Here is a 21,763-nt window from a genome sequence, read left to right on the forward strand (position 1 = left end):
ATTTTGAATTCCTCGTTTGCCCTCCCGACACTTGGAGATCATGGTATCTGTGGGGCTCAAGCTCTCCATCTCCGATCGGCCACTTTCTCAATCCATGTTTCTTAATGAACCTTTGAAAGCCAAGATGTGGCAAAACCAGAACATGTCATGTGAACCTATAATGTCCCAGAAAAGAAGAAGAAAAAAAAAACCTGTCATGCCGAAATTTATCATTGCGAAAGTTCCCTCCTCTTTCTAATCTAGGTTTTTCTCTTTTTTGGGTTCATTAATTCTTGTCAAAATTTTTATACTTGGATTGTGCGGGAATGTCAAAATTTTCCAATCATGTTCCACGCAATTTTCTATTTGATAACAGAATTTTTTTATTTTCAAATGGACGGAATCCCATTACTTGAAAGACGTTTTCCAATATGACAAAAAAATTATTCGTTCCCCCAATTTAGAAAAATTGATCGTAGACGTACGCTAATATTTGTTAACTAAGTGATAGATGAATTTTATATAACATTTTTTATGTCCTAACATCTTTGTTTTGTTCAGGCTGCGGGGGATTTCAATTATTGGAGCAATGGTCATGTGCTCACATTTGCATGGTCATATCACTTTGACCCGACAAAAGCATCTTCGTCCCGACGCCTGGCCCAAACACCTTACCGCAAAAAAAATTGAAAAAAAAAACGAAAGCCTATCTTACAACTGGACTGGATTAATCAGTGGCTTCGTCTGTACCATGGCAAAAAGGGAGATTAAAAAAAACTAAAAAATCACACCACTAGAATCGAAGCATATCCAAACATACGGTATGGAATGACTGTACCATAAAATCTTCATCAAGAGCTTCTATAAATAGCACGGAATCCTAGGGGCTTTGAGCACTGAAACAACAATAGAAAAAACGGAGGAGAGAAATTGAAAAAAAGTAAAAATAAAAGAAAGAGATAGAGAGATGGAGGAAGGAAGCCATGGAAGGGGATGGAAAAAGGGAGGGATCGTCACTATGCCCTTCATTTTCTGTGAGCCGTCCAAGCTCTCTCATCATCATCATCTTCTTCTTCTTCTACTTTCTTCTAATCTTCTTGTATGTTTCTTTGATTACGTTAATTGTGTTGGTGCAGCAAATGAGGTGTGCGATAAATTGGCAGTGGTCGGTTTCAACGCGAACATGATAAGCTACTTGACGGGCCAACTCCACATGCCGTTGACGAAAGCAGCCAACACCCTCACCAACTTCGGTGGCACCGCCAGCCTCACGCCGCTGATCGGCGCTTTCTTCGCTGACGCCTATGCCGGGCGCTTTTGGACCATCACCATCGCCTCCATTATCTATGTAGTTGTAAGTTTAACCATCCTTTGTTTATCTGTGTACGAGTCTTCAGACAAAAGTTGGAGAAGTAGAAGTTGTTCGAGGAATGACCTTTTTCTCTTGTAGGAAATGGTATGATAATGGTGATATGAACAAGATGAGGAATGGCCTTTTTTTTTCTTAGGAAATGGTATGACAATGGTGATATAAACAAGACGGATTCAAGGATCGTGCGCAAAACTTCTCTTTATCTTAAACTGGTGGACGTTTGGCAAAACTTCACCTGATTTTGAAAGCTCATGCATATAAAACTTCTGTAAACCCTCTGCTATAATCGAATTGCTGATGGCGTGCGTGAATATCATTTCTTGCTTCTTGATATGTATATTTCATCTGTTGCAACATATGCAATAATTGAAGTGGCTTTGCACTTAACTTGTTTGCATTTTCTACTGTAGACACACTACTTATGAAAGTGACTCGCGGAAAAGAGATCCACATACGATTAACCCTTAGGATAGCTCTCCGTGTACAGACCCTGACCCATGGCTTCAGGGTAAAAATGGGGGAAACTGAAAAGATTTCTGACCATATATGCCTACAATAATGGAGGCAGGCCATCGATTTGATTTCTCATTGATTGGAGAAGCATGATTGGAGTCCTAAGGGTATTTGCCCATTCTGAGTAGATGGAGTCGTCAAGGTTGTCGTGAGTACATAAACATGAAATACGTCCTTCTCAGTGTTAATTAAACTTCAGCTGAGTGTAGTTGTCATTAGGTTTCTTGCTATGGTAAGATATCATTTATGTCAAAGCTGAAAAGCGAACGAACGAAATTCACAAGAGACACAATACATGTAGCTACTATCTAGTGGAGCTTCTTCCTAGGTAGGCGACTCAACCTATTTCAAATTGTTTACAGATTACTTTTTTCTGTTTTAATCACAAGGAAGTACACTTTATACATATAGGTACATCTGAGGCTTAGAAATTTAGTATTACTAGATATTTTAAAAATCGTGCACGCACTTTTATTATGGACTTATAAGTAGTCGTTCATTATGAATTTATCTATTGTATCCACCATAATATTGTGGCACATATCCATTCAATTATAGAATTCACCAAATACGATTTAAATCCCATGAACCTAGCACACAAAGAAAATCTCTTTTTACCTATCCTCCTCTTCCTCCTCCTCCTCCTCCTCCTCCACTTATCGGCAGCCATTTCATGAACAACCGCATGCCAATTTCCGTCGCATTCGGGGCTGGCCACTGCCGCTGTCTAGTCACCCATCAGCACCCATCGACCTCGGCCATATATCTATGTCCATGTATTTTTTTCCCAACGTCTAAGTCGCAAAGGTCTTAATTAATGAAAGCGTGAATCGCGGGATGCCATAAAGAGATATTCTGCTGGATTAATTATGCGAAACCTACTCGTTTAAACACACGCAATCACCTATCAAACATTTTACAACCCTGTAGGACCCCGTCCATTCCATTATTGAGGAATGATTTGTCCTTGTTTTGATGACAGGGAATGACCCTTTTGACCCTATCCGCCGTACTCCCCCAGTTGAGGCCACCCCCATGCTCGGACAACCAAAAGTGCCAAGAAGCCAGCGCCGGCCAGCTCGGCGTCCTCTACACAGCCCTCCTGCTTGGAGCCCTCGGGTCCGGTGGGATCCGCCCTTGCGTGGTTGCCTTCGGGGCGGACCAATTCGACGTAAATGACCCAAAACAATCTACGAAGACGTGGAAGTACTTCAATTGGTACTACTTTGTGATGGGGGTGTCTATGCTGCTGGCAGTGACGGTGCTCGTTTATATTCAAGACAACATCGGATGGGGCTGGGGTCTTGGGATCCCGACCATCATGATGTTCCTCTCGGTCATCACCTTAATTGGTGGGTATCGACTGTACCGGATGATGGATCCGTCGGGCAGCCCGTTCACCCGTTTGTTGCAGGTTTGCGTGGCTTCATTCAAGAAGAGGAGGTTAGCGATGGTAACGGATTCGATATTGTTATACGAGAATGAAGAGCTCGACGCCTCAATTTCGCTCGATGGGAGGCTTGTTCACACCAATCATGTCAAGTAAGTGCTCTCTCTCATGAAATGACATAAATGAAAGCATAATGAATCCGATTTGACAAACGTAAGTAATCGATTACATCGAAAACCCTATTCTTTAAAAAATTTCATAAGGTCTATGCAAATGTCTGTGCTTGCCAAGAGGGAAGAAAATCATCGAATTCTCACGAATTTAAACATGCTATACAAAGAATTATTTCACTGCGATACAAAGCTCAAACGGGTTTGGCAATCTTCCTTACGTAAAACCAATGATCATATTGACTTCGTAAGCCAGCCTAGTTGTTCCGGAACATGAGTAGCCGAACCCTACTAAATTAGCCGACGGACTCGAAACTCCAAGCGTCGTACAATCGACGACGCGTGTTTTTTTGTCATCTCCTCTCTCGCGGAAAGCGAGGAGGATTACGTTGAAGACTCGCAGGGCCCGCGCGGTAACCTCGAGCAACGATTGATGGAATTGGTTCCATTAAGATGACAACAGCTGTGGTCATATGTAAGGCCAATGTAATGTAAAATAGAGAAATCGTTTGATTAGGATGTGGAAGTTTCAGCGGCCGAATGATTGCGTCTCGGGAAACTAGTAGGTTATCTAATCGAGAAGACAATCACAGATAAGCCCAGGAATCAAGGGAAAGGACGAAGGAGATCATTGATGATGTGTCTCGATACGGTCGATTGCTCCCCGACAAATTAAGCAGCCCAAGAGATTCCATTTGTGGATCTCATGTGATGCACAACGTCAAAGTTCATCATGACTGTCCGAACGAAGATGTTCTCTTCTGAAGGAAAACAGACGTCCGAATTCATCTCCACTCCATTTCGAAACAAAGATATACGGACAAATTCATGAATCAAATCATGAATACGCGTGCCGCGTTTCATTTCGACTGTCCTGGTTTAGGTTCTGATAGAGTCGTGCATGGCGTGGCGGGACGACAAAGCGTCCGGCTCTCGTCGCACCAGGCCCGCGAGACCATTGGCATTTTACCCGTGCTCCTCCGCGACCACATGTCATCGAATCTCGAATCGTTCGCGCTCATGTACGCACGCATGCGGTCTCTGGAGAGATGTACGCAAGATGGTCCAGAGCACGTGGCCTTTTTCTTCTTTCTTCTGAAGGGTCTCTGTCTCTTCGGTTGTCGCTCGTCAGTATTCATTTGCATGTATATCGTGTGAGAGTACAAGGATGATACCTCGTCGTTTGTCCTGACGTAGATGTCTGCTTGTGGCTAGAACCGGCACGAGTTCTGGACTCTTGCTCCCTCATCTTTTTTAACTAACGTTTGGTAGCTCTCAAAAAGCAAATTAGACAGACAGACAGATGAGGGCATGATCTCCGAATTCAGGCACATGAAGCTTGTGTTTTGTCTTAGGTTGAACCGGGACAATATGGTGTCGTCACTCGAGTTATTTTAGCCAAATACAACATCATTAACTAAAGTACTAAGCTCTTATACAACATCAAATACACAATGTATGTTATTGTGCTAACATGTCAAACTATGGCTATATCTTTCCCTAAATTGGTTGATCGAACTTCCAGGTTCCTCGACAAAGCGGCCATCGTTGCTCCGGAGGACGATGTGAAGTCGCCCAACTTATGGAGGCTGAACACGGTCCATCGAGTGGAAGAGCTCAAGACGGTGATCCGGATGGGCCCGATATGGGCCTCCGGCATCCTCCTCTACACCGCCTACGCGCAGCAGAGCACTTTCTCCCTCCAGCAGGCCAAGACCGTGGACCGCCACCTCGGCCCCCACTTCCAGATCCCCGCGGCCTCCATGTCGGTCTTCACGATGACCTTCATGCTCATCACCATAGCCGCCTACGACCGCCTCCTCGTCCCGGTGGCCCGCCGCTTCACGGGCCTCGACCGCGGGATCAGCTTCCTCAAGCGCATGGGGATCGGGTACTTCATTTCCATCCTGGCCACCCTCGTCGCGGGCTTTGCCGAGGTGAAGCGGAAGCGCTACGCAGCGGCCCACGGGCTGCTGGACTCGCCGCACGCCATGATACCCATGTCGGTGTTCTGGCTCATGCCCCAGTACGCGCTCCACGGGATCGCCGAGGCCTTCATGGCGATTGGGCACCTCGAGTTCTTCTACGACCAAGCACCGGAGAGCATGAGGAGCACGGCGACCGCGCTGTTCTGGACGACGATCTCGGCCGGGAACTACTTGAGCACCTTCATGGTCACGATCGTGCACAAGTACAGCGCCCGGCCTGATGGCTCCAACTGGCTTCCCGACGGCAACCTGAACCGGGGGAAGCTGGAGTACTTCTACTGGCTGCTGACCCTGTTGCAGGGCCTGAATCTGGTGTACTACGTTTGCGTGGCCAGGTTCTACAAGTTCAAGCCGGTCCAGATCCACAGCGTGGAGGCTGCGAAGGGCACCGGAGATGAAGATAAAGATACAGCCGCCGCGGTTGAGCTTGCAAAAGTTTAGTTGATGCTTGGTCATGGAGGGAGGTTACCGGAAGGCGCAGTTCTTTATCACTTACGGATGTGACCGTAAATACTCCTTTTAGGATTGCATTAGGAAGGTTAGGAGGACGAGGAAAGTCTGCCCCGCTCGCTGCGAGTCATGATTCTCGTAAAGACTCCGTATATATAATTAATGTCAGTGAATCGAGAATAAAAGCGAGAAAAAAAATTCAAAACGCAAGACTTTTATTCTAGTTCATCCTTAACTATTTCTATAATGGATGTTACTATAATTAGCATCTCATGTCTCTATATTACATCCTTCACTTATAAGACAAAGGTATTATATATGCTCAGTAATTATTAACGGGCTCACATCTAAATGACCAATAAAATATGGGCTCAAATTATCAAAGTTCTCTGATTGTCCCCATGACCTTTGTTGGTAGAGCTGTACAAAGGAATCGGGACTCGTATACTCAGAAACTCGTCTAAGGAGTAGAAACAAAAAAACTGTTTCTAAATAGAAATTGTTGTCGATAACAAAAATATTACCAAACGCTTCCTTAGCATTTTCTACGTTAAATTTCAATAGCTGAAACTTAGCGAATTGGGTTTGGTTAAAATTTTCGATCATGGAGCGAGGAAAAGATATTCAAAATAGTTATATGGAGCAAGTTATAAATGCATTTAAGCGGGTAGGGAACGATAGCCAACCGCTCGATGCCATTCCATGCATACTCCAAAAAAGCCATTTTATTTTAGGCATTGTTTGTTTCATGAAAGATAACTTCAAGAAAAAAAATTTCGGACTTTTCAGTATTCGGTTCATGGAAAATAAACTAGTCGAAAAAATAAATATTTTCCATTAACAAAAAATGTGTTCTAAAATATGGAAAAAAATTTCCGTTTCAAATTGAAGAAAACATTTTCCATATCTTCTTTCACCAAAAAAATTTATTCAATGTGTTCGATGAATTTTTTGTACATGTTCAATTTAATTTTTGAATTATATAAGAAAGTTTGATGTCGTCCTTTTATTATTTCAAGTTCAAGGATAATATTGAACATTTTCATATAAAGATTAAGGATTACATTGAATAAGTCACGTTGTAAATTTGAAATAAAGTTTGGGAAGCATTTGCGCAATTTTCTATTAAGCCAGGGAGACCAGATTCACGGACAGAAGGCAAAAGAAGAGAAGAGAAGAGAAGGGAAGAGCTTTCGTGCAAGACAGGCATAGGAAAAAACAGAGAGAGGGAGAGAGAGAGAAGTCCATGCAGGAAGACAGAGTCTCCCCTGGCCTTCGGCAACCCGCACGAGTAGCGACCCCTCCGTGTCCATCGCCTCCCGTTTCTTGCTCATATTTAGGAAACCCTCCATCCATCCATCCATCCATCCATCCATCCAGCGCACGCAAGCTATGATGAAGGGAGAAAAAACAGACGGAGGGAGCCGCCGGGGCGCCGCCTCCCCCCACCTCTGCCCCCCGCCGGAGGCCGCCGGCGCCTGCACGCCCCTCTCGGGGATCGCGGAGGCGTTCGAGGAGATGGCCGGCCTCCTCCTGCGGCCGCCCGACGATGGCCGGAGCGTGGAGCTCCGCTTGGACAAGTTCTGCGACGCCTGCTCCCTGGTCTCTGTTCTCTTCGGTTGCCTCGGCCTCGCCTTCAAGTTCGCCGAGATGGAGTACGTCGCTAAGGTGTGCTTTTGTTGCGAATTCCCCGTCGCGTGTCCCTCCCCTTCCCCTGCCCTTTCGTCGCGGTTCTTGTTTCGAGAGCTTTGAATTCGGCCCTGCTCTGTTTCGATTATAAATTGCCAGAGCAATGTTGTGGAACGGGAATTTGGCGGTTGTGTCGTGTTGCATGTCCGATTGTTCGAACTCTGCATTTGCTCCTGTGGATCTTCAGTTGTTTGTGGTGACTAATGTGTGTATTGTGACGGATTATATGATGTAGATAGTAAAATGCACGAAGAGTAGTTAATATTCCAAAATGGTCCGCGGAACGGTATCTTGGATTCTCATCGATTGTTCGAATCCAATCTATTTGCTCGGATTCCGCTTACAGCTTGTCACCGCCACTTTATAAGTGTATCTTGTGCACCGGTCACAAAATCACTGGCATTAATTATGCAGAAAAATAAAGATTGTTTTGTACTTGTGATCACATCTCTGTCGTGTGTTGGGTTGGGATGAATTCTCAAAATGGCTCAGGACACTCTGTTGCTAATGCAGGATCGCGCATGGTTTTTCAGGTGATATCTTGGCGTTTTACATGATTCAACAATCTGCATGACTTTACTGCATCATGGGGTAGATTCTCGTTGATCTTCAAGTCATGAGTTGAACTTAAGGTCTTCTAGGTGAAAGGGGAAATGTCATACCAGTTGAAATGCTATAATTAGGATTTCCAGGGATCAGCGTGGTATTTTAAAGACATGACTTCTTGATGATGGTTGTCGACTTTTTTCATTGGGCTAGAATTTGTAGATTGGAGATTAGAAATCGTGTGAGTTGGAAATGATGTATTCGGAGTGGCTGCTTATTGACCTATGGAGTGTCTGTGCTATCATATAATGAGTTATCGTTGTCATGTACCATGCTTGTGACCTTCCTTCCACTGACCTAGTAATTGACTCTCCAAGGTACGTGATCTTGTGGAGGCATCAAAGACACATCGCACATTACAAAACATACTGGATCTTGACGTTGCAAATGATTCAGTGAGAACTCCAGGAAGTCATACCCGTAATCTACGTCGAGTTAGGCAGGGTCTTGATCTCATCAGAGCTCTATTTGAGCAGTTTTTGTCTTCTGAGTATGCTCTCTCTCTCTCTCTCTCTCTCTTTGTTTAATTGCATATTATTGTTTGAATTTTGGAAGCAAATTCCATTTCTACCAGGGAATTGTTTAATTTGCAGACCTGCTTTTGATCTTATGTATGTTATGTCTTAGCATCACGAACGTAGAGTATGAAGTTCGAGGATTCTATCAACCTTTTATGTATAGTAAACTGGGAAGAGGTTCATTATCCCTTAATCAGGATTATCCTGAGTTCTCACGATAGGTGTGTGGCACATTTTACTCTGAAGGAGCATTGATGTAGAGCCTTTAGGGTGATCTCGAGAAAAATTGTCAGACAAAATTTTCTTCCTCCTTGTTATGAGCATTGAGCGAGGATGTCATCATAGTTTAACCTAGACTATTATGTGTAAGAGGTTTCCAAAATAAATTGACAAATGTGTGCGAATTCTTCTGGTCAGTAGCTGCTTCGTTCATCACAGAACTCTCGTGGGCAGTCCTCTATAGTTTTCGGTATGTAGGCTTGTTAATGGGAAATCTTGCACACGCTTATATGAGTTTCTTACTAGACCTTTGGAGTGCAGTAGCTCTGATGTTTCTTTTGTTCCACAACATAGAGGAGTTGCCATAGATGATTTATCTGCTAATGATGAAGTTCTAAATGGCCTGGTCTGGTTTTACCATAAAAGTTCACATAATTTTTAATCTTTTCTTCTCAAGGTCAGTCATGATTGTACCTATGTCTGCTTAGTAGACTGGGGTTGAAGTCATTTTGCTGCTAGCCGTTGCAACGATTCTTCCTAATTGAGCTATGATTTTCACAATGGATGAGTATAAGATGATAAGTAAATAATAATAACTTTGTGATCTGAGTTAAGGAAGTCCATTGCCCTAAAGTCAACTTGTCCAAAGTTACTGTCTCCTGCAGATGCAGTCTCATATGTAAGATTGGTTTTGTTCCATAGTAATAGCTTCTTCTCTTTTTCTTGTTCTAGCGATTACTCACTAAAGGATGCGGCTACCACAGCCTATACACAAGTTTGTGCGCCATTCCACACTTGGGCAATCAGGACAGCTGTTTACGCTGGAATGTATGCTCTTCCATACAGGGATCAACTTTTGCTAAAGCTCAATGAAACTGGTGAGTTGGGATGGTACCGCATGCATATTGGTCCTCCTTCTGAATTTCGACAATTTTTCTGTGTTATTTTCAAACCCTGGTGAGTTATCTTTTATCTGATGAATTGTGAGATTGCCAACATGCCAAAGTTCTAGGGAGAATTCCAATGGACTGTAAAAATGATTTTCTATTTTGATCGCTTTTACAACTTCTATGTATGATTTTTCAGTATTTTCTTGAAAGCTGATGATTGCTACTTTCCAAGTCAGAAAACTGCAGTGCTTGACTAACTTTCAGTAAGTTAAAAATCGTAACTTTAGAATGTTGACCCAAAAATGAGAAGTTGGGGATTGAATTGGTTACAGAATTATAAGAAGCTACAGAATATCACCATACATCCATCAACTGCAGACCTTGTAAACGGCGTAGATAGTTGCTGGAAACCTTTCAGGTGTTCGTGTTACATGAGATAATCGCACTAACTGATGGCGTCAATCCTTTGTGTCAGATGCAGCAATAGTGTCTCACGACAAGGTTCTTATATGTGCAATTCAAAGATTTTAGACCCTTCACCTGGTTCTTTTGTAAAACATGATGCAAATTATGCATTGGGAACATATGCAGTTTCTGGCTTGGATATATTATCGAATCTGGTCGACCCGTCATAAATGAGCCTCCTAATGTTGTCCTTCAGAGATCTCAAACTGCTGATAATCTTATTGCAGATAAGACGGCCGAGAAGAAGATGAGAAGGTATATCAAGGCCTCAATCCCAGTTATACAGTACATCGATAAGTTATACATATCCAGGAATATTAGCTTGGATTGGTGAACTGATATGCCTCGCTTCATTCATGGCGATAGCTTTGACCGATCTCTCTTTGTACAGAACAATACTTTTCAGACAATTTTGGTGTCTACGATCTCTCTGTCTCTCCTCTCCCTTCTCCTTCATGTGCACCCAGCTTATGGTGGCAACACCTTATCTAGGATTGAATACCGCAATTTTTCTGCAGCTTCTGTTTACGTTAGGGGCGCTGTGAAACAAAGCTATTATCTAGAAGGATATTCGAGGGATTATCGGACAAAGTACGAAGTAGTTACGAACACCTGATGAGGGAAGGGATGATTGATCGATACGTGTACCACCAAAGAGACCAAAAAGAAATAAGAGTCTTAGAAAGCTGTGAATCGTTCAATTACTCCATTATTATTGTAGTACCAGCAGCCTCATAGATGATCCGCCCATTTTGATTAATTACAAAACAAATCATCATGAATGTTACCGATCCATCAGTGTTCGCGAATTTGGTTTTACACAACTACGTTGGATCTACAAAAAAACTGCAAAGTCCTAACACAAGTGTTGTCATTATTTTGGATCGATAAAAGGAGTCTTAAGTTTGCATTCTTCATTCTTCTGTTTACTTAAGGAATAAAAGACAAACGTGTTGCTTTTATACTCTGTTTTTCCGCCGGTTTGAAGGGTTTGTACAAATCGACAAGTCGGGCACAGTATTGTTTAGATCTCTACAACTTCATCGAGGTCTACTCTAATTGCAAAATTCCAGCTGCGCTAATTATTTTAACAGTTAAATGGCCTCTTTGGCCTTTTTCTTCTCTAGCTAAATGAACAATCTTCCCTCAGAACATTAAAAGTATTTTAAGCCATATAGATAGCCCCCATCCATATGCAAATGGTCAATAGGCTGCAGCGCTCAGCTGCGACCATATGAGAGAGGGTAATATGCATTTTCGTAACAATGAGGAGAGGAAGTGCGACACTCAGTTCATAACTTAAGCGAAGTTTATTACCCTCTTTCAAAATCTACAAAGTTCAGTATGAGTTCCTCACAAATTAGAGAAAAAAAATTGAAAATACAAGACAAAAAGTGACAGCGCAAGCAAGAGCTGCATCCAAAGAATATGGCTTGGACGATCCAGTTCCGACTGATACAAACCTCATTACAATGTAAGGCTTTCGGGATTCTCAACAATCTTTGAGAAGGTCTGGAGGAAGGTGGCCAAGTCAGCACCGTAGATGATCCTGTGATCTGCTGTAACATTCACCTGAAATTTGTTTCCCCCAGTTAGAAGTTTCTGAGCTAGATTCAATTTGTCACCAGTCAATTTAATGAAAATTACGTGTGAGCATGGTCAAGATCATGAAAAACAAGTTGAAATGTCCAAAATGGCAAGCTGAGATCATGATGAAATGCAAAGTCAAATAACTTGCCATAAAACAAGTTCTATCATCGGGCGTGATAAGGAATATAAAAAACCAAATGCAGCTTTTCAGAGATAAGTATCAGAAATGCAGTAGGTGAAACAGAATCAAGAAACTTAAATGCTCTTACAGATTTTAGAGCCTGTCTTAAGTGGTTTTTGGAAGAATTCTAAATAATTACACTGTATCCGTTTCTTTTTCTTCCTCTTTTTAACAATGAAAATGTTGAAACACCCTTTTTTGTGCTTTCACAATTTCTAGCCCTCTACTAAGACACTGTTTTTATTCTGGACTCAAAATCATCCTCTGCACACGGAAAATATCTTTAGTGACATCCCATACCAAAAAAGGGAAGAACTTATCAGATCAACAAAGGCAATCTTGACCAAAACCTTATGCATCAACAGGGAAGAGCCAGAAAACACCAAAATGCATAACATGATATCAAATCGGGCCTTACAGAGCTTGGTAAGTAGCTTCATTCTGGACTCAAAATCTCTCTCCCTCCCTCCCTCACTCCCTCACTCCCTCACTCTCTGTTTTCCTAGGGTGAAGCTCCATGGAACTCAACTCAGCCTCATAGAGCTTAGCAAGGAGCACAATGAGATTAAGCTTGTCTGATTCAATTAAGTCAAAATATCCACTTAATCTGGTAAGGGAGGGGTTACTTAGTTCATTTAATTAAAGATAATTGATGGTAATTATAATATTGCCAAATATATTGACAAAACCTACCAAAGATGGTCTTTTTTCTATAGCTGACAAGAGATTAATAATTTTCAGCTATTTATATTTTTTATTATTATCAAACAACTTTTTAGTTCTATTTTCAGCGTTTAAGATTATCAACACGTAAAGTTCAGATTTTATATATTCAACACAATTTTCAATATTACCAAACAGGTTCTAAGAGCAAGGACATTTAAGTTCTGATAGTATAGTGATAATATAGACATAACACAAGTAGTTATTAAATTGAAACTCGAGCTGAGAATCCTAATCTGTTTGTATGTACAAATTAGCCAAAGATAAAAAAATTATGGGTCAACTTTACATATAGGATTACAATGGCACTAGACTACCTGTCACTAGTTGGAGCAAAGTTTCTTGGAGACAAGAAGCAAGCATTTATGAATATCATCCATTGAACTATACCATTCTTTTTTCTCTGACTTATTGAGATGGTATTTGGCTCCAAAAAGGGATCAGCATTTTAGATGCATCCCTCTCTGCTTCCTACTAAGTTTTCATCTTGGTATTTGGTATCGAAGATTTCTTTCTTTCTTTCTTTCTTTCTTTCTTTCTTTTTTTTTGAAATGTTCAATTTCAGAGTAAAAATTGAAAAAAAGATATGAGAAATCCTCAACTCCCCATAGCAAGCAAATAAGGACCCCAATTTTATATCATTTGTAAACTAATTTTCAATGCTCGATGTATAATTATGCCTCATGCGGTATAGGAATGCTTATTAATCACAAATAGGCTCACTCTAGTAGGGATGCCAAGCCTTCATTACATAAAACACTGGATAGTTTGGAAGATCGCAGGGAAGATGCGAACACTCACCAGCATTTTACTTTTGACACTGAAGAATCCATCAGCATCAGCTACAACAGTTGGCTTTGATGCTCCTACAGCCATGATGGCCCCCTAAATATAAGGAAAAAAATTCACCAGACAGCTAAGAAGCTTCTCACAACTTTAATAAAATCCTCAGTTCAGTAAAGTTAGAAATCGCGATTCTGTGACTCACCTGGCCTGGAGGAAGAATTGCATCAAATCTGTCCACTCCAAACATGCCCAGGTTGGAAAGAGTAAATGTGCCTAAAACATTCAAGTAAACAGAAAAACCATAATCCTGATTATTGAAGAATAATGACATAAACGAACCTAACTATCACATTTGCATGTGTAGAACTGAGAAACAAAAGACATTGAATGGTGAAACCTGAGTTATATTCATGTGGCTGAAGTTGCTTTGAGCGGGCTTTCTCCACCAGCTCTTTCCATTTTTGAGACAGCAAGTATAGATCCAACTGTACCAAATATTATAAAGCAAAACCAAAGTTGATATGTGAAAACTGTATCCATCAAATCAATCCATTTGCTTTGCATTTTATCAAGAGGAACAAAGGCACAGCATGCTCCAGAAATCAAACCTTATCTGCATCCTGAAGCACAGGTGTGATCAACCCACCGTTAATGGCCACTGCAACAGCAATATTAATGTTGCTATTGTAAGTAAAGTTCTTCCCGTCTTTGCAACTGGCATTCACAACTGGATGCTGAACAAGTGCCATTGCGGCAGCCTTTGCCAATATAGCGGTCATGGTCACGCCCTTTGGTTTCACCTAAAATATCCAGAGCAAACAAAAGATTTATACCAATAAAAAGCAACTATCGAGCAGGTGGAACTATCTTACCAAATCAGTTCAAGATTGACACACCCTAACAGAAGAATACATATACACTTATACACTCCGTTAACAATCTCTCCAACTATATTCCTTATCAAATCATGATCCAGAAATGGCAAACTGAAAACTTCGTATTGAGCACAGAATCTACCTTCTCGTAGAAAGCATCGAGCGCATCAGTTGTCACTGGGTATCCGACTCTAAAAGTCGGTACCGAGAGACTCTCCACCATGTTCTTCGACACCGCGACCTGCATTGTGGTGAATGGCACCACCGTAGATCCTGGAAGTGGAGGCGGAGCAGGGGCAGCAGATTTTGGTGGAGCAGCAGCAGCAGCAGCAGCTGGAGCTGGCTCTGCTGCACCCGCTGGAGCAGCAGTAACTGTAAAGGCCGGCTTGGACGGCTGGATTCCAGCAGCCGCTTCCACGTCTGCCGGCGTGATCCTCCCGTACGGACCGGTACCTGCCACCATGGTACCACGCATGATCAGCTACACCCAATCGCGCCAATTACCATGTCAATGACAATTGACGATTCAACTGATAATCTAGCCAATAACTGGCTCGCTCTGCTTAATGATGTCGCACATTCTATCGTATTATGATTTCGCGATAATGTCGATAATGTGGTATTCAACAAAATCCTTACCTGTCACCTTGTTAATGTCCACCTTGTGCTGCTTGGCGAGCTTCTTCGCGGAGGGAGTCGCCACAATCTTCCTCGGCCCATCCACCGGAGCAGCCGGCCGCGGCGGCGGAGGCTGAGCAATCGCCGGAGCAGGATTCGAGGTGACGGCGGGGGACTCGGCCGCCGCCGGGGCGGTGGAAGGAGGAGACGAGGGAGAGCCCGACTTGGCGGCGGCCTTGGCCTTGGCCTCGGCGACCTCGTCCTCGGTCTCGGCGAGGAGGCCGATGGGGGCGCCGACGGGGGCGCTGTCGCCCTCGGGGACGACGATGGCGGCGAGGATGCCGTCGTAGAAGGTCTCGACGTCCATGTCGGCCTTGTCGGACTCGACGACCACGACGCTCTCGCCCTTGGAGAGGACGTCGCCCTCGGACTTGACCCACGACACGATCTTGCCCTCCGTCATGGTGGAGCTGAGGGCGGGCATGAAGATCTCGCGGATCTTGGACTGCACGGACAGGGACCTCCGGCCGCCCCGGCGGCGGGGGAGGGCGGAGGAGGGGCGGCGGGGGAGAGGGGCGGAGGAGAGGGAGGAGGAGAAGGAGATGGCGGCGGCGGCGGCGGCGGCGGAGGAGGAGGAGGAGGGAGGAGAGAGGAGGGAAGACGCCATTGTCGGAAAGAGAGAGAGAGAGAGAGAGAGAAATGGAGGTGAAGCGGGGGAAAAATCAGATATAAGAAGCGGGCGGAGAAGACGAGGAGGGGAGGTTAGTTGGAAAGTGGGAAGCGAGGAGAGGGAATTTGGAGCTACATCACTCTGTTTCCATCGCCATTAACGAACGAAACCAACCTTACGCGCAGAGGGACGGCACAGCCGAAGCTTTGAAGTTTCATTTGGGCTTGACTTGGGCCTGGACCGTGTTTATCGGAGCTCGGCCCTGGAGGCCGGATCGAGATGCCCGGCCCGTTTATTTATTGGCCCGGCCTATGTGGGCCCAGACCAAATTAACATCGCCCCTTTTTTCTTGGGCTGGTTTGGGCCTATGCAGGCACATTTTTTGGCTCCCCAAAAGATTCTCCAACTTCTTTTGATGAGGCCGGAAGGAGCGAACGGCGAGAAAGCTCCACCCCGGACTTTACTATAAGGGCTTCAAGGCCACCACAAAATAAGCCAGAGTGAAACATGGGTCCGCTGAACCACCGAAAACGCAATTATATGAGACTGGGGAGCTCATCACCATAATTCCATTAAGATACTAGTAGCTATTTACACGAGACATACCCCAACCACACAACACCATGTGTAGCTAAGAAGTCTATTTACACGAGACATACCACAACCACACAATATCGTGTGAAATTTTGTGAGATCATTATCAACCATTTTAAAGTTTAAGCTGTACTTAGTATGGTTTTTTTGCCTAGTAGAAAATGTGAAAATTTAATTGGGAAGACGAATAGAGCCTGAAAAAATTCGAACTTAGGACTTCCAATTTTGATACCATGTAAGATTTTGTTGGATCATTGTTAACTGTTTTAAAAACTTAAGTTGTTAGATGAATGCATGATTTATTATTTCAATATTCTAACACACCGCATGAGAAAGTCAAATCCGTGACCTCATAAAAGGCAACTAATCAATTCACCACTAGGTGAATGCCCTAAATAGGGTTAACATAGAGGATTATGTTACTAGGGAAAACGATGATACAACAGTTGACCCTCACAAATACAAAAAGCTGAGTGTGGCATAAGTCCGTCGTAATAGCGATGACTAAAAGCATACATACTACTTCCTAAAATGCCAAGCAAAATAGTTACTATTGGCTCCCGAATATAGTTTTTCCCATCTTAGTCAGCTCCTTGGCACATGCCGAAGCTTCCATCACCTGTGCTTCTCCTCCGGAGCAATGTCCTAACATTCAACCAAGATCTTCTCCATGAGTGGGGGAACTAGGCACAGAGTATTCCAACATCGAAATAGAATAAATGAGTCAGTTTCGAAATCTAAACAATTGATATTACACTCTGAGCTACTCTAATTCCATCTCGCGACGCATAAGTTTTAGCTTATCGAAGCTTTTCCGATATCTCAAGGGAAACCCTTCACCCAGTTTCCACCATAATCGCGGATTATTCCTCTTATTCTAATAGCTTATTGCTCCTTATTCACAGCTCCGTCTCTATTCAACTTTCGCCATCCATCTTCAGGCTCTTGCCAAGACATGCCATAAACCTCTTAGCTCCAATACCAACTTGAAATCGAGTGCGTGATTGTATACTCCAAAAATGGGAGCGGTCACAGCACGATGTGTTCATGCATAGTTCCTCCCATCTTATAGTTCATTCTTCTTCTTTTTTTATAATTCCTCATCGAATACTGCCAATAACATCTATCTGTCACCTCACGTCCTGGCCTCCGTCTCCAATTTTAAACGCCCCTCGTGATCTGTCTTGGCCTGGCACGAATACAATTGGGGGTTTGCTTGTGATTTGCATGCAGCGCTTGGCTCTACCTTCCATGGCGTGTCTAAAGCAAACTTTCAAAGTGAAAAAAAGGCACTTCATCTCCCACTTGATGGTAATCAGGCTTTGTCATCACCCAACACCCCATTAAAAACCTTATCAAGAAGATTCATCAACTGATTAATGAACTTGATTAATCAAATCAGCCATGTGGGGGATGGGTTTAAAAGAGGGTTCGGACGGCCAGCCAACCACGTTAAAGAGACCTTGTCCGTTTCCACCTTCGAGCGTTCCGGGGCGGAGCATCTTCCGGCTCCAGCGTGGCAGGTGGAATGGACGGGACCATGCGTTTCCGTGTCATCATGGGTGATGTAATGATGTACATGGATAAATGAATCCTATGCTGGCCGAGGTAGAAGAAAAGTAGGCAAGACTGCAGAGGGACGAACCCCATCCTCGGCTCGAGTTTTCAAAGCGGGACCCGTAGGTATCAGGATCCGATGGCGAGTAGGCCTTAGGCTTTTGGCCTCGACGCGACTCATCACGAGGTTTATGCCCCGTCGTTTGCTGCTAAACCGTTCGCAGATTAATGCGCTAATTCCTTTTGCTTCTCATCTGACCACGAAGGACAGGGAAGCAACAGTGAAAATCTGCCGCAAAACTCCGAAGATGGGGGGCATCGTTTCACCGCTCTTCGCTATTGGCTGCTTGCTTGAAAGTCCGCATCTTTTTTTTTGCAACCCTCGAATGAGGGGTGATCCTGTGGCTTCATTGATTGCACCGAAAATTTTGGGTTTGGAATCTGTTCCAGCAATCATGATTTGTCAGAGATTGAACGTCGGAGATAAAAAGGACCCGATTGCGGAATGATGAGATAAATTATTATCAAATCCTAAACAGAGGGTGAAAAAGGGACTGTATCGATTGAAATTAATTTGTGGGCGTCTATTTTGGTTTCAAAACACCATTTAAGTGATCGCAACAATCTAATTTTATGCACGCAATCTGACCACTTTTTCTTCGCCTACCATCCCTAACTTTGCACTCGCTTCTTCTTTGATCTTGGTTTACTTCTTTCGAAGCCTTTGTTGAGGTAGATTGTAATGCTAGAGCATATTTGAGAACCATTTTAACCTAACTCTATCAACTTGTGGAAAATTGGTGCATTCAAAGAAGTTGGGTACACATATAGAGCGCCACGCAATTTATAACTTTTTGTGTCAAAACTTTATTACCAATCAATCTGGTGCCAAAATTTATGAAGCTTTTATGTCAAAACTTCAGTGCTATTTTTTTTTTCAAGCCTTCCATTCAAATGACTCTGATGAGCTTTTATTAAAAGTGTGTTAGTGGAATTTTCCAACAAGTTAGGCTACCAAAATCGCTTCAATAACTACTTTTAAAATGTAAATGAATGCTAGAATGGTTCAACACCAAAATGACCACTATACTGTAATTTTTGTACTGATATTGTGATTATCCACTTAGCTAAACAAACCGCATTGAGACCCCTAAAATAAGAATCATATCACATTGCTTTCTGTATTTTCTTTTTTTGTGGGGGTCACTTGTGATCAGGGAGATCTATTAAGCATGCTCAATAGAAAATTTTTAATTATTAAAATATAACGTACCAGTATTATGACACATATAATGTATTGGAAATGATTTTTTTTTTCTCATTTAGGTAAGTGACATTTCTTAACAAAGCCCCCTTTATATAAATGTAATTCCCATGAGTATATATTGTGACAAAGGAAAAGGTTTGGTGGGGGGCTAGGAAAGGCAAAAGCCACATCTTTGTCAGCCTCAGCACAGGATAGCCTTTTTCACTTTACTTCTCTGCTGTACTCCAGCTCCGAAACATGTCCTAATCTCTCTCTCTCTCTCTCTCTCTCTCTCTCTCTCCTCCCCTGTTCTCCAACATTCGGAAGCACCTGAAAAGAAGGAAGGAGGAAGAAGGAAGAAGAAGAAGAAGATAAGAGTTCCATCAGAGCAGGAGGGAGGGGGAACGACCGGTCCCGAATCGTTGTCACTTGCTCCTCACTCCCTGTTTCAGAAAAGCCCTTCTCACTTGCTTCTCCTCTCTCTGTCATGTTGTCGTGAACTCTCCACCTTCCTCCTTTCTCCTTATGATGAGGAAGAAGATGGCCTTTCGGTGTTGAATTAGACGAAGCCCGTTTAAAATAACCTTAGCCGGAAAGGGGCATGGCTTTCGGGGACGACGATGATCTGCCTAACGAGGGGGTGCGAATTAAAAGGGCCGACGACCATCCGAAGCAGAGCATCGGCTCCCCCGACGTCGTCATCGCCAAGACCAGCTTGGCCTCCATCGAGTCCTTGACCATGCCTCTTGTTTGTACTCTCTTTCTCTCTCTTGGTTGGGGTGTGGTTGGTTGTTTGGTGATCCTGTTTAGGCGAAGAAGGGCTGATTACAGAAATGGGGTGAATGTTTGTGGGACTGCAGATGCAGGAGGTGGTTCTGTCAGCTGATATACGATGTGCGGAGTGCCAGAAGCGAGTTGCTGATGTTATGTCTCGCATGAGCGGTAACAACAAAGATCCTTTCTTTTACCCTTTGAGCTATCTCGTTCTCCATTTTATTTTATTTTATTTTTTGGATGAAACCGCTTTCTTTTTCTGTCCTTTTTTCGAGTTGAGCATTTAGAATTTTGCCCTGTTTCTGGTTCTTTGATGAACTAATTTCAGGGTCTTGTCTTAGGATGCCAAGTCCTACGGCCCATCGGTAGAGTCAGTCTAATCGAACCAATTTACTCCATGAAATAAAACAATGTTACTTTCAAGAAAACTTCTTTCACATGGAAATTCTCAGAACTGGTTCTCTGAGATTGCTAGAACTGGAAATTATCCCTGCAAAAACTTCAGCAAACGCCGATGGCGCAAACAGTTTGGAAGGACATGCTTTTTAACCTTATTCCCTTAGTTACCGATTCCGAACTCCTACGTCGGCCCTTGAATTTGCAGAAAAGCTCTGCTCAAGTACTGCTAGAATGTGGACGACCCTATAAATCTGGTATGGCCAGGCACCATTGTCTGCATTGTACCCTTTGTTTTTTTTTTGCCAACATGGGACCCGGATGGACCTGGTCCCGGGCAAAGTACTTGCCTCAGTTTTGTGAATTTTCTTTTCTATTTTTCAATTGTTATTATGTGCTACTCGTTATGCTGACATAGAACTTAGTTCGCACTTTTAATTATCGAAATCATGGGTCGAAGATTAAATATCGTTTTCTTGGCTGCGGAAGAGTATAATGCCGTCGGGTATAGTCAGGGCCCCTCCCCAGAACTTATATTATTATATAATGCGATAGACTCTTACTGGGTATTAAATATGATTTGCTTCATTAAATTCTTATTTTGCTGTCTGGCTTTCTGCATATCACATCAATTTTATGGATTTATTTTTATTATACCTAACATTAATATCCTTTAAATCTTGAGTGCGTACTTTATCTTCCCCCGCTCGAGATCTTGCTCATGATTATGAGATTGAGATCACCGTTTTGCTCTTATCTTCAATGATGAACTCCACAAACAGGGCTCCCCAAGTCCGCATCTTCTGCGGTCCTGAAGGAGCATCGATTAGAGTTTCAGTGCCGTGCTCTGTGGCAAAGAAAAATCCCATTTGAAATCATTGGCCTCTTTACTTTCTGATTCTTTTGGCTGTTTTCGCTCCTCGGATCTCTTCGTTCGCACCATCTGTGTTTGAGGTTTTGTCGATTCCTGTCAATCTGCAGAAACAGAGTCCGTCGTGGTGAATATGCTGGAGAAGAAGGTGATCCTCTCTTGTAAATATCCCAACAACCCAAATGGCGTCAAGGGTCTCCGGCGACCACAGGTCCCCATCGTGTACCGAAACCCGCTCAAGCTCAACAAGGTCGCCACGATCAAACGGCTCTTCCGCCTCTCCTCCAGCTGAATGTACAGATCGAGATCATGGTCTCCAGTGTCCTATGTTGCTGATTTAAACACAGAAGCATGAAATCACAGGGTGAATTTTGTTTAAGAAATGGTGTTACCGTTCTTGTGAGTGGAGTCTCGCCTTTTTCAATTCTGAGCACAGGATATAGCCGTTCGTTCGGTCCTGTGGATGTGACCAAGTCGAACACGCATAGCCTGGCCAGGGCCCACAACACTTTCCGGCCGGGGCATGAAAAGTGTCTCGGCTAAAAAATTAAAAATGGAACCGGTAAAGCTCTCCGCCCGGGCTGCTCGAACCAGCCCCATCAGCCAAGCGCGACTGAAGAGATCATTACCCTT

General features: G+C 43.3%; 4 protein-coding genes across 4 annotated transcripts; 3 read left to right on the plus strand and 1 right to left on the minus strand.

The window, feature by feature from the left end:
• Positions 1-856: 856 nt before the first annotated feature.
• Positions 857-6,090, plus strand: LOC104453803 (protein NRT1/ PTR FAMILY 3.1). Its single transcript, XM_010068428.3, has 4 exons — positions 857-1,013; positions 1,116-1,333; positions 2,847-3,406; positions 4,950-6,090. The coding sequence occupies exons 1-4, from the start codon at positions 947-949 to the stop codon at positions 5,851-5,853; spliced, it is 1,749 nt and encodes a 582-aa protein (XP_010066730.2). The 5' UTR covers positions 857-946; the 3' UTR covers positions 5,854-6,090.
• Positions 6,091-6,936: 846 nt separating this feature from the next.
• LOC104453804 (ACD11 homolog protein-like) lies at positions 6,937-10,674 on the plus strand. Its single transcript, XM_010068429.3, has 4 exons — positions 6,937-7,530; positions 8,475-8,647; positions 9,627-9,772; positions 10,477-10,674. The coding sequence occupies exons 1-4, from the start codon at positions 7,255-7,257 to the stop codon at positions 10,581-10,583; spliced, it is 702 nt and encodes a 233-aa protein (XP_010066731.1). The 5' UTR covers positions 6,937-7,254; the 3' UTR covers positions 10,584-10,674.
• An 866-nt stretch (positions 10,675-11,540) lies between these two features.
• LOC104455709 (dihydrolipoyllysine-residue acetyltransferase component 4 of pyruvate dehydrogenase complex, chloroplastic) lies at positions 11,541-15,861 on the minus strand. Its single transcript, XM_018859802.2, has 7 exons — positions 15,044-15,861; positions 14,547-14,857; positions 14,138-14,329; positions 13,927-14,014; positions 13,732-13,802; positions 13,545-13,628; positions 11,541-11,821 (listed from the first exon to the last, which is right to left on the minus strand). Exons 1-7 carry the CDS (start codon positions 15,687-15,689, stop codon positions 11,717-11,719), a joined length of 1,497 nt encoding a protein of 498 aa, XP_018715347.2. The 5' UTR covers positions 15,690-15,861; the 3' UTR covers positions 11,541-11,716.
• A 3,441-nt stretch (positions 15,862-19,302) lies between these two features.
• On the plus strand, positions 19,303-21,554 carry LOC104453805. Its single transcript, XM_010068430.3, has 3 exons — positions 19,303-19,837; positions 19,950-20,031; positions 21,241-21,554. The coding sequence occupies exons 1-3, from the start codon at positions 19,691-19,693 to the stop codon at positions 21,420-21,422; spliced, it is 411 nt and encodes a 136-aa protein (XP_010066732.1). The 5' UTR covers positions 19,303-19,690; the 3' UTR covers positions 21,423-21,554.
• Positions 21,555-21,763: the final 209 nt, after the last annotated feature.

The sequence above is a fragment of the Eucalyptus grandis genome, chromosome 7 (assembly GCF_016545825.1).
Source record: "Eucalyptus grandis isolate ANBG69807.140 chromosome 7, ASM1654582v1, whole genome shotgun sequence".
NCBI classification, from domain to species: Eukaryota; Viridiplantae; Streptophyta; class Magnoliopsida; order Myrtales; family Myrtaceae; genus Eucalyptus; species Eucalyptus grandis.

Excerpts from the sequence above, each read along its gene's own strand:
- LOC104453803 (XM_010068428.3), top strand. The coding sequence starts at position 947 with ATGGAGGAAGGAAGCCATGGAAGGGGATGGAAAAAGGGAGGGATCGTC. Across the intron at positions 1,014-1,115 it reads CACTATGCCCTTCATTTTCT|CAAATGAGGTGTGCGATAAA; the intron begins GTGAGCCGTCCA and ends GTGTTGGTGCAG. Across the intron at positions 3,407-4,949 it reads GTTCACACCAATCATGTCAA|GTTCCTCGACAAAGCGGCCA; the intron begins GTAAGTGCTCTC and ends TCGAACTTCCAG.
- LOC104453804 (XM_010068429.3), top strand. The coding sequence starts at position 7,255 with ATGATGAAGGGAGAAAAAACAGACGGAGGGAGCCGCCGGGGCGCCGCC. Across the intron at positions 8,648-9,626 it reads GAGCAGTTTTTGTCTTCTGA|CGATTACTCACTAAAGGATG; the intron begins GTATGCTCTCTC and ends TTCTTGTTCTAG. Across the intron at positions 9,773-10,476 it reads GCTAAAGCTCAATGAAACTG|ATAAGACGGCCGAGAAGAAG; the intron begins GTGAGTTGGGAT and ends ATCTTATTGCAG.
- LOC104455709 (XM_018859802.2), bottom strand. The coding sequence starts at position 15,689 with ATGGCGTCTTCCCTCCTCTCTCCTCCCTCCTCCTCCTCCTCCGCCGCC. Across the intron at positions 14,015-14,137 it reads TGCTTCAGGATGCAGATAAG|TTGGATCTATACTTGCTGTC; the intron begins GTTTGATTTCTG and ends TATTTGGTACAG. Across the intron at positions 13,629-13,731 it reads CAATTCTTCCTCCAGGCCAG|GGGGCCATCATGGCTGTAGG; the intron begins GTGAGTCACAGA and ends CCTTATATTTAG.
- LOC104453805 (XM_010068430.3), top strand. The coding sequence starts at position 19,691 with ATGGCTTTCGGGGACGACGATGATCTGCCTAACGAGGGGGTGCGAATT. Across the intron at positions 19,838-19,949 it reads AGTCCTTGACCATGCCTCTT|ATGCAGGAGGTGGTTCTGTC; the intron begins GTTTGTACTCTC and ends GTGGGACTGCAG. Across the intron at positions 20,032-21,240 it reads TGTTATGTCTCGCATGAGCG|AAACAGAGTCCGTCGTGGTG; the intron begins GTAACAACAAAG and ends GTCAATCTGCAG.